This window comes from Kwoniella shivajii, chromosome 2 (genome assembly GCF_035658355.1).
Source record: "Kwoniella shivajii chromosome 2, complete sequence".
NCBI lineage: Eukaryota > Fungi > Basidiomycota > Tremellomycetes > Tremellales > Cryptococcaceae > Kwoniella > Kwoniella shivajii.
In genome coordinates, this window is record NC_085909.1 from 2,335,944 (window position 1) to 2,347,012 (window position 11,069).

Below are 11,069 nucleotides of genomic sequence, written 5' to 3' on the forward strand. Positions count from 1 at the left end.
ATAGAAAACAGGAGAAAAAGTGATGACGTGTAGTCACTTCAAGAGATGTCAACATGAAGAAGAAGAGGGGCAAATGAATGCATGAATCATCTGTCTTCTTCAACACCTTATTATCCAGAGAACAGTCATGGCGCATGCAGCCTTCAATGAGGTGGGATCACTCGTGAACCACACCAACTTGAGAAATACTGATACGCGTCCGGACGACTTGACACAGGAGCATGACAACCTTCTTCTGGGATCACCTTGGATAGGCAAGAAGGATCAACACGGCAAGACTCATTTAATCGTGAGTATATCCGTATAACAGCTGGGTGGCAACTTATCTATTCGCACTCATCTGAAAGCTGTTATAACTTTCACAGTGGGGTGAGATCGATGCTGATTCATAACCTGACTTCTTAGAAATATGCTTCTAGCTCAGACGGGCAATCCTTAGTATTTTTAGTAAGTTCTTCCTCTTTTATTGAACGATCGCCTGAACTGACGTACACCAAACAGACAACTAATCTAGAAACCATTCACTACCAGAATCCATCACCCCAAGACATACCCGCTGTTCCATGGGAAGTCGATCATCCTTTTCTTCTGACAACTCAGGATTTCGTTCGAGATACATTACCCGATGAGCCAGGAGACCAAATAGCTGGATTGGTACAGCAGATCAGTCTGATGATGGGTGAAAGGTGGGATGAAGTACAGCTGCTGATCGAGGTGGAAAACAAGGTGATTTATCTTGTCAACTTATCCCTACTCTAGACGATGGCATGATATAGCTTACAATATCGCTGGATAGGAACCGGTAGCATACCTAAGAATGGATGATTTCGCTTGGCGTTTCGTTCTGACGTATGTGTTACGCATTTGTCGACTGCAATGTCAATCAGGTGCTAATGGAAATGTTGGACGGTAGAGAATTACCGAGCTCTCAGGCTCTACCACTTTTGAATCGTCATCTATTACACCCACTCATGATCCTCCTTGCTACCGATCGAAGTATCCCTGTGCCTTCGTTATCAACGGCTGAGTCCAGTGCTAGGCTTATATCGGATCCAGAAATCATGCGCGCCATCAAGCGAGTAACGACGAAACCCAAAGCCTCGCAAGAGCCAGCGTCATCTAGTGACGCGATCGGCTCTCCTACTCCTCGGAAGAAGGCTGTACCACGTTCACGTCGTAAGAGCTCAACACCTGTACCTTCCTCGTCATCAGTGCCACCTTCGTCGATGCCACCTTCATCACCACCAAAGATGTCATCTCGCCAAGCTACGTCGTCGATACCTCCGCTGACAGGCTCATCACCACCGCCTGCAATGCCCGAGACAACATTGTCAAAGCGCAAACCAAATCAGATTTTGGATAAATCTTCGTCACCCTCTGTAGGATCAGCAATGGACTTCAAACCGCCAACACAAGTCCCCCCGCAGACTAGTCAGAAGAGTAAAAGAGAGCGGGAGAAGGAAGAAGAAGAGGAGATGGAAAAGAGAATGAACGAGATGAGAAAGAGAATGGAGAAAGGAGCTGGGGGAAAGCTGGGTAAAAGGAGATTGGCTAGATAAGAGAAATACAAGCGCAGGGTTGTCAACAAACAAGTGGCTTGTATATCATCCTGACCAAAGTTCTTGGAGATCAACTGGCTAATTACAGAAGGGGAGTACTTGTGAACTCAACAACACGAGAAGTGCCTACAGAGCTCGAAACCCAGCTGTCTCTGACTTCGCTTTCCTCGCTGGAGAGCAGCAGAGGCGCTTAATGTGCTGGGATCGGCGTGTCTGCTCTGGTACCCTTGTAACATCTTACTCTCTTTGTACGTCTGTGGAATCAGTGTTGCTGCTGAAGGCAGTCCTGCCCTATTTGAAAGTTGTTGATATGCGAGTCAAAACCACAAACAGCTGGCGTAATAATTTCAATATCACTGGACACCCCTTGCACGTAATTAACCCCGGTCTGATCCGGGCCGGGTATGATGTTTGGGATCCCAGTTTATATAAAGACGATATTTGCATTCACCAAACTTCCTACATGAGAATCAACATACAACATAAATCATACGCACAAAGATGGCACGTCCTGTACAAGATGCGATACTATTGATGGTGAGTGTACTCTGCTTTGAGATATGAGATCTCATTCTGATCTTTGTCAAACAGGGCGATTCCATCACCTCTCGACAAGATGTACCATTATCCCTATATGCACGATTGTCCGGTAAGTGTGTCCTAATGTTGTCGCACTCCCGAGGTATTCACTGATACAACAACTGCTCAGAGGTCTACAGGCGCCATATGGACATCTTGAACCGTGGACTTGGCGCTTACAACACTAGGTTCTACCTTCCACTCCTTGACCAATTCCTTTTACGTCGAGAAGAGTCATCCCATCCGCAACACATTCGATTGGTCACTATATGGTTCGGAGCGAATGACGCGGTGTTACCTGAATTCCTACAACACGTACCCCTTGAAGAGTACATAAACAACCTAGATTCTATCTTGGCTCTCCTCACTTCAAAGGAATCCCCCTATTCAGTTGCTCATGACGATGGTCCGCTGAACATAGTATTGGTAACCCCTCCTCCTGTGTATCCTGAAATGATGGGAGACGCAGATTTTGCCGGACAGAGGAACATGAACAATACAAGGAGATACGCGGAGGCTGTTATGGCACTCGGGCAAAAGTGGGAGGAGAAGGAACTGTCCAGCAAAGGGAAATGGAAGTTGCGAACAGTGGATATGTTCCAAGGGATTTTACAAGCAGCTGGAGGGGAAGGAGAACCGCTGAGACCGTACTTCACGTAAGTTGGTTTTCCAGAAATCCTAGCACACCGATTTACCTAAAGGTTCTTTTAGAGACGGGCTGCACCTTTCCACTTTGGGATACAATCTACTTTGGGACAGGCTGTCCAGTATGATTGACAATGACTTCAAAGGCCGAGGTCTCTCCCGTTTAGATTCAGATTTCACAGTCCCCGAGCGAGTGATTTTCTAATTATATCAAATTTAGCGAATCAGCTAACTTTTTGTCATACAGCTGGTCGATTCTCGATCACACTAACCCTCGCAGCGCAGTAGACAAGATGAAAGGCTCGTATAAAAGAGTATGATACGCGAGGACGATGCAAGTGATACTATCGATGAGCTTTAGTCAATCTTCCAAAACCTTTGCACCTTCTTCTCTTCCACGCATAAACGTCCGCTACTCAGAGCCGATTGGATTTTTCTTCATCAATTACAATTTGTATTGACGGGAATCAAACATAGTGCACGGATTATATCGTATGCATGGCTGGTCACATGGCACAAACAGGTTCGAGACGCCTGAGGTTCGGAATCGAGCCTTGGAATCGAATGTATGACCGCATAAACCCATATACCTCCACTTTACTAGTCCATGACGTTACAATAGTGTTGTACGTAGATTTTTTTATATACGTGGATCTTTTCTATCACATAAATGAGCCTGTGAACAAGCGATCTTGTGTCTTCCTTCTTTCATACATCGACGTTTACGATTACTGACCGATATGGACCCATCCATCCAACCTACTCGAGAACCGAATTACGCGTTGTATCAGAAAGAATGCTTTCTGCTCTCCCAGCAAGGTTCTCATCCTGATTTCTCCACACGACCTGATAAGCTCGAACAACTTGCCAAGGAAAGTCTAACCAAAGGTGGATGGCTATATGCGAGCTGTAATGCCGGGATCGGATGGACTGATAGAGCAAACCGAGAAGGTGAGTTCTACGGATCTTCAGATCCCCACGGATATTTCGAGCTGAATTCGAAATATAGCTTTTTACAGGTGCGACGATGTTCACTTGAAATGTCTATGCCCGCTAAATTGAAGGTAGATGGAGGATAATTCCTCGCATGCTTGTCGACACCACAGCTCGGGATACTACTACTGAGCTGTTCGGACACAAAGTAAATGCTCCGATATGCTTCGCTCCAATTGGTATCAATAAGATCTATCACCCAGTAAGTATACGGATGAGGCTGTAGAGCGTCGCTGACTGAGTCTCAGCTGGGAGAGATAAATGCTGCTAAAGTAGCTCAAGAACTGAACCTCCCATACTGTTTGTCTACCGCCGGCAGCCAGCCTATTGAAGATGTGGCAAAGGCGAACGGGAACGGACCAAGGTTCTTCCAGGTAAGCGATAGAACTTTACTTACTTTACTTGGCGCCGTTGCATGCCTCAATCCTGACTTCGTGTAGCTATACTGTCCTCATGACGAGGAACTTGAAGACAGCTTGTTGAAGAGAGCTTGGGATAGCGGCTTTGATGTCTGGTAAGTGCGGTGTGGTATACAAGACAGGAGCTGACAGTCAAGACAGCATTCTTACACTTGATACGTGGCAACTTGCTTGGTAAGACCCTAAATGCTGCTAGTGGCTTCAAGGCTGATACCCTGAACAGGCGACACGAAGACATCGCTAATTCTAATTATGCTTTCTACCGAGGTCAGGATTTGAACGCTCATGGTGTGAGAGTGTGCGAGATTAGGATTATTGACAGATGATGAACAGGCATCGGCGCAGACATTGGCTTGACCGATCCTGTATTCAGGAAGCGTATTGAGGAAGCTGGACTTAATCCCGAAAACCCAGAAGATATGCCAAAGATCGGCGAAAAGTGGATTGACAACGTCTGGCATGGTAGGTAGGCCGCAATTCGATACCTTAGCTACTGCTGATGCGATTTGCAACAGGAAAAGCCCATACTTGGGACAAAATTCCGAAGTGAGCCTTTTGTCTGCAGTTGATGCCACCGCTAACGCATACCATAGACTTGTTAAGAAATGGAAAGCCATTTCGAATGGTAGACCATTCCTCTTGAAAGGTATCCAGCATCCCGAAGATGCACGTAAAGCAGTCGAGGCAGGATGTGATGGTATCGTAGTATCCAATCATGCGGGTAGACAAGTCGATGGCGCTGTCGGCAGTCTGGAAGTGCTCCCAGAGGTATGTAGGGATATCTCTGCTGTGATCATGTCAGCTGATGCTTCGCTCAATAGATCGTGGAAGGTGAGTATCTTTAGGAATGTAGTCTTGGAAGGGAGCTGGTCACTAAATTGACGGAAGCAGCTGTTGGAGACAAATGTACTATTCTATTCGATTCGGGAATTCGTACTGGAGCGGACGTATTCAAGGCAAGTCCTGCTTCACGTCAACGTCAACACAATGTACTGATGAGCGATTAGGCGCTGGCTTTGGGTGCGAAGGCAGTTCTCGTCGGCCGACTATGGGGTAAATATTTCTTTTCCTTATCTATGCGATGAGAATCTGACTTAATTTGCTGGATAGTCTACGGGATGGGAATATCAGGTGAAGCGGGGGTCAGACACGTCATGAAGTCATTGTTGGCTGATTTCGACATCCTCATGAATTGTGCCGGTGTCAACAAAATATCCGATATCGATAAGTCCCACCTTCGTGAGCACCACCTCAAGAGTCAAGCATGCGTTGAGTGCCCAAAGCTGATATATTGGTGGGTGTATAGGTTACCTAGAGGGCATCGGGGGTCTTGGGAACATGTGACACACGTGCGAGTGTTTTGACAAACAAGAACGGCGAATGATACGAATAGAATGTTGCAATATCCCAGATGCAGGGAGCGTAAGCGATGCTATCTTTCGGCAATGCTTCCGATCAGTCTAAAATATTCCTCGACGCAATTTTATATCTTTTATAAATTGACATGGCGCATAATGGCAAAGCGAAAATGAATAGCGGGACTCGGTTATATAGTCTCCGAGAAGAGAATACGAAATATCCCACAGTCACGCAGAGCACCTCCCCTCCTTCTACACCAGCATATATCTGTCTCAACACAGATTAGTCTACAAAGCATTAGATGCACATGAGAATGGTTGTCTGACAGCACCGGCGCTATGATGGTGGGGATCAGCCTCTGAGCGTTACAATCTTTCGCTGTCACTCACTAATCGGCGATGATTGCATCGACACTGGTATAAAGACCAGGACCAAGCATGAATAGTCCAAGGAAGAAGATAATCACGTTGATAACAGTCATGGTTGTCATCTTCCAGTTCGTGAAAAGTCTGTTCTTGTTCATGTGGTAGTATGCTACGGCCCAGAAGATGAAACCGAAGAACGAATCAAACGCGGCAGACATGATGCCGAGGAAATCTCCCATACTGGGGATGACGCTAAGATCTGGTGTCAGCGGAATGATCCTGCGAGCACATGCGGGATGCCGGACAGAAACTGATCATGTACTCACTTGCCCAGAACAAAGGCGACAGCCCAGATGAAGATATCGATGGCGATCCAGGTTCCCCAACCGACAATACTGTGAGAGTGTGCATGTTTTGTGTTTCCCAAAATACGCTTGAACAAAAACTTGCCTGCAACATTGCCGTAGATAGCCCCGATAATGACAGTGGGGATGAGGACGAACGCAAAGGCTGACTTCTTGGCCCAAGGCTCGGAGAGTGAACCAATGATAGGAGCAGTAGCATATTGTCCGTTGTAGTAATACCCTACCGCAGCGGTAACACTGAACAAAATGAGTTGAAGGATGGTCAAACTGGCCAGAGCCTTGGGGAAATCTTGAGGTCGTTTCATCTCCGCAATGAAAGAGGGGTACTACGCATGACTGTGAGTAATAGTGACTGCCGTGACAGGAGAAGACTTACCAAAATCTGACCGATCCAAAGGAAAGTAATGCTGCAGAAGAAGCGGGGTCAGCGATTAGGTCAATCAAAAATGCATTGATAACCTACTTGAGCACAGCGTTAGTTCCGGCAATAAATCCAGGAGCACCAGGTAAACCGACGGATGTCTTTACGGGTCCCAATTCGGGATAGTTTCCACCGTAACCATACAAAGGGTGATCTTCAATACCGGCATAGACCATCGAAAGGATAATGGCGATACCCATTGCAATAGCAGAGACGATGGACATGATAGAAACGTGGTTAAGAGTTCGGGGAAGGGACACAATGACTGGACATGATGGATCAGTAAAGCGCTATCAAAAGAAACAGCCAACTTACTACCGATAACAGCAGTTATTGCTTGGAATGCGACAGTACAAACAGCGCCATCACTGAGAGTGTTGAAAACTGCGACGACGATTAGCGTGAAACAAGAGCGACGATGTTCAAGATGTACTCACTCTTTGCTCCAGTAAACACATGGAATCCAACTGGGCATAATCAGCATGCCGCTGATGTGAAGCGCAACACCACACTCACTAAGGAAGATGTTGTTCAAAAGCAGCATGACACCAGTGATCTCAAAAGCAATTCGGGGAATGGCAGGCTGTGCAAAGCATTAGCCGTGATTTTCACATGGATAGATGTTTACATACGAAGAGGATAGCAGCGATATCGCAAATGTCGTGAGCTTCCGGATGTCGCATGCAGAATTGCCAGAGAACATAACTGGTGTCTGCAAGGTAGTGAGCAATAATTTCCAAAATATCCAAATCACTTACACCAGGTGACGATACCTAAACCGAATGTGATGAAGAATCCACAGACCTGTATATGAATGGTCAGCTTTCGACATTTAGTCAATTACACAGCGACCAACTCACCCATCCAAGAACACTCCAACTCCAAGCCAAAGCAAGAATAGCCAAACAGACATATTCTCCAAACAGTAAAAGAGTAGCTTTTTGCCAACTCAGAGTTCGGTATTTGATATCGTGATCCTGCTCTTCAATTGCGAGAGCGGTAAAAGCGTCGACCTCAACGGCATCATGATGGGATTTTTTGGCCTCATGGTCGTAAACGACTTGATCGGCGTGCTGTTCGGAAGGCCGATATCAGTTTGGCTGACATTTGTGATCCGCTCAGAACATAGGCACTGAACTTACCATTGTGGAAGAGCAACAGAATGGAGGTGCGAGGAGAAGAGAGACAAGGGTGTGAGCAAACAGTTGCGGGAGTTGTAGAAGAACAACGATCGGATTATGTTTAAAAAGAACCTATCAACTACGAAGTATTGTGTATATGTATATGTGATAATGGGATCCACACTGTTTCTTTCTAGCTCGGGTTTTGATCTTTCGTACTCCGATCAAAAGACTTTTTTGTTGGAAATTTTTACTCCCCTTCCGTCGTTCTCCTGACATCTGCATATCTCCCCCTCAGGTACGTAACTGGGATGCCTTGATCATTGCGACTCTCAGAGCGACTGTTGTCGATTTCAAGATATCCAAAAAAAAACCAAAAAAAGACAACCAATGTCGTGATGATGATGATGGAAAAGTTGCTAATTGCGTATTGTTTACTCTGCTCTCACGCCGTCTGGGTGCCACGTGGAATGTCTCCCAGGGTATCTTGGCATTTTTTGTAAAAACTGAAGAGGTAAATCCGCTGTTGGAAGTTCTGCTAACTGGCGCCAGAGAATGTCGTATCCGTCACTATTATTATTGCGTCAGATAAGACCCCTACACCCCCTGCATCGGGCTGGACAGAACCCTGACATCACTCGCTCTTCCGACTGACGTGATTCTAAAAAAAACAAAAAGCGCAAAATCATGGCGAGGGATGGCGCGAGTTTATGCGTATTATCTGGAATACTGGCGATCAATTCCAGATTTCTTGATCTCCGTGCTGAATGCTTGCGTGATTGCAAAAGCTTTTTTTGCCCTTTCCGCTTTGAGGTGTTGCAAGATCAGACTACACCATCGTACTGCTGTCTTCGCTTCAGCACAATATGCAACTTTCCATGGAGAAGATATGTATCTAAGTATGATTGGAACATTGAAATTGTGGAGAAGCACCCATCGGAGTCACTGAGGCAAACTGCTGTCACACAAGCAAAATGCAATTAGAGTCTGATAGGATAACGTTTTGCTCTAGATATCCGACTCTACAGATGGTTAAAATGTGACGAGTACTGCAGGAGGGATCATTTATGTAGGCACAGTGACTTTGTGTCTTCTCATCTTCACGCTGCAAGCAGGATTTTTGCGACATTCGCGGTCTGAAGCATACTTCCTACTTGACCTACACCACTCATGCATTCCAATCATTAATGCTTTCAAGAGCTGATCTACAGAATCGGACATATCCACAGTCCGTCCATAGACTTCATTACAGAGTAGCGATCGGTAAATCCACTATCCTTGGGTTTCGAAACCCAGCTTAAGCAGGTATTTCAATCGTCATTGCTCGCCAATTTCTGAGGCGTTCTCGATTCAACTTGTCAGTCACCAGTCTCCGCGTTGAGAAAGGCAGCGTCGCCTCGGCCTCCTATGTTTACTGATGGATCCCATAGCCATGGCATGTGATCACGATGCGTTTCACCAGAGAAGGGTGCTCCATTTTAACTTCCACAATATACCTGACCGACATCAGACATGCAAGTCTTTCACGTCCAACTCATCAGACGATGGCATGCCATCTCCCCTACACTGCTACTCGAAAACGTCTGGATGAGCAGATGTCCATGACCCTAATTGCTCTGACATCGATAAGCCACAACATCGCTTCCATAGATCGATTGACGAGATCCAGTCAGTCTTGGGGCGGATGGTAGGAACCGTAATACAGAATAGCGGAACAGCCGGAGGAATGTGTATCAAGGTGGCGCGCAGTGGGCCAGAGAGCGCTTGCACGCTGCAACATCAAGACCACAATCTGCTCGATGCCTCTTGGTATTTCTTGCGAATTCCTTATGCTCTCAATAGTCCGGTGAACACCGAGGTTCATGGCCATCCTCAAAAACCAAACCAGATCGCAGAAGGTGGAAGCTACCGCACCGCCTGCATGCTATCGTGAGCTTTATTGGATTATGAGGGAGATCGCTGCGCTCACCTCAATGCAGAATGCTGCAATGGCCCTCAATAGTATACCCAACGATCTGATGCACCGAACGAATACAACTACAACAGTGATCTTTACCTCCATCTTCACCTTTGCATCTACGTTCTTCATGTGACGTCGCTATCCACTGGAAACGGCCGCTCAACTCTGTCTCGGCTTCCTCCTCGCCATGATCAACAATGTCCTGGCCGCTACCATCAGTGGACAATCCGTAAGACTTCCCCTTGTGAATACTAGACTACAAAATGTCATGAGGTCTCACCCGTTCCAATCGGTTGTCATTTACCAATGAACGCGATTCCCGCCATTGACAAGCTATTGCTCAATATAACGGCTTGTGCGCTTGCTGTTGTGCGTGCACTTGCACTGAGAAGCATCGGTATAAGCTGTGAGCGTTTGATCAGTCAACGGCGTACTGCTGAAATGACTTGTGTTCGATGTTTAATTGTCTACCTTGACCCCTTTTCCCCTCATATTCAATTCGACTTGCTTCGAATGCGGTCATTCAGAGATCCTTGGCTTATGTGGTCCTACGTCGCCCTCGTGCCTCTTACTCTGTTAAGTGCGATCGTCATTCTCGGTTTCATTCGCGACAGAGACGTGAGAGGCGATCGGTTCGCTGAACTTGAGAGGCAAGGAGTGAGCGGTAGCGCAACATCGTGACAGAGACTCATCGAGGATAGATAGGTCTTGACAACATTCATATGTAGATTAGGAACAGTGAGAATTCGTCGTCGAAGTCTTCTCAAATGTGTACAGGGCAGCTGGGCTGTGAACAACAATGTATGTTCTGAACGGTTAATCCATAGTTGTCGATACAGCCGATGGGCTGCGAATGGTACCAGTCCCGACGGTGTTCATTGAATCAAAGAGACTCGTATACTACTCGTATGACAAAGATTGTATCGCTTCTTTCTTCGTTCGTGTGCCATGTGTTAAACGAACGGTCATATCCGACATGAGCAGTTGCGGGAATTCGCAATGAGGTTGGCCAGAGATGATCAATTCCGGTTGCAGGTATTCGAATTACGATATGATCGTCGTCAAGGTTGTCGGCGGTGATGTACAGAGTTCCCCTGAGCAATCCAAGCTTAGATCGGAGCTGTGAGAATCTCTAGTAACAATCAGACTGTCGCAACCATCGGCGCCTTTGTCTCCGATCGCCCCCCTTTCATGGCCACGTGCTATACGGGCTTTTCCGTTCATGCGGGGACCGAAACGTATGGGTTTCTCGTTTATCGTCGTCTAATCATTTCTAGATTCCA

The 11,069-nt window shown here is 46.5% G+C and overlaps 4 protein-coding genes across 4 annotated transcripts; 3 read left to right on the forward strand and 1 right to left on the reverse strand.

Moving 5' to 3' along the window:
• Positions 1–127: 127 nt before the first annotated feature.
• IL334_002212 (uncharacterized protein) lies at positions 128–1,559 on the forward strand (the record flags this gene model as incomplete). The annotated part of the gene is made up of 5 exons (XM_062933958.1): positions 128–289; positions 406–447; positions 502–726; positions 797–849; positions 914–1,559. The coding sequence occupies 5 exons, from the start codon at positions 128–130 to the stop codon at positions 1,557–1,559; spliced, it is 1,128 nt and encodes a 375-aa protein (XP_062790009.1).
• Positions 1,560–2,060: 501 nt separating this feature from the next.
• IL334_002213 (uncharacterized protein) lies at positions 2,061–3,103 on the forward strand (the record flags this gene model as incomplete). Its single annotated transcript, XM_062933959.1, has 5 exons — positions 2,061–2,096; positions 2,151–2,208; positions 2,269–2,794; positions 2,850–2,972; positions 3,031–3,103. 5 exons carry the CDS (start codon positions 2,061–2,063, stop codon positions 3,101–3,103), a joined length of 816 nt encoding a protein of 271 aa, XP_062790010.1.
• A 420-nt stretch (positions 3,104–3,523) lies between these two features.
• Positions 3,524–5,539, forward strand: IL334_002214 (uncharacterized protein; the record flags this gene model as incomplete). The annotated part of the gene is made up of 14 exons (XM_062933960.1): positions 3,524–3,734; positions 3,848–3,978; positions 4,025–4,150; positions 4,217–4,290; positions 4,337–4,369; positions 4,419–4,462; positions 4,529–4,657; positions 4,711–4,741; positions 4,789–4,963; positions 5,017–5,026; positions 5,087–5,151; positions 5,203–5,248; positions 5,306–5,434; positions 5,502–5,539. The coding sequence occupies 14 exons, from the start codon at positions 3,524–3,526 to the stop codon at positions 5,537–5,539; spliced, it is 1,242 nt and encodes a 413-aa protein (XP_062790011.1).
• Positions 5,540–5,841: 302 nt separating this feature from the next.
• On the reverse strand, positions 5,842–7,850 carry IL334_002215 (uncharacterized protein; the record flags this gene model as incomplete). The annotated part of the gene is made up of 12 exons (XM_062933961.1): positions 5,842–5,890; positions 5,944–6,171; positions 6,246–6,610; positions 6,661–6,691; positions 6,748–6,970; positions 7,021–7,089; positions 7,143–7,172; positions 7,222–7,288; positions 7,338–7,417; positions 7,464–7,509; positions 7,566–7,778; positions 7,848–7,850. The coding sequence occupies 12 exons, from the start codon at positions 7,848–7,850 to the stop codon at positions 5,842–5,844; spliced, it is 1,404 nt and encodes a 467-aa protein (XP_062790012.1).
• Between the last annotated feature and the right edge of the window lie 3,219 nt (positions 7,851–11,069).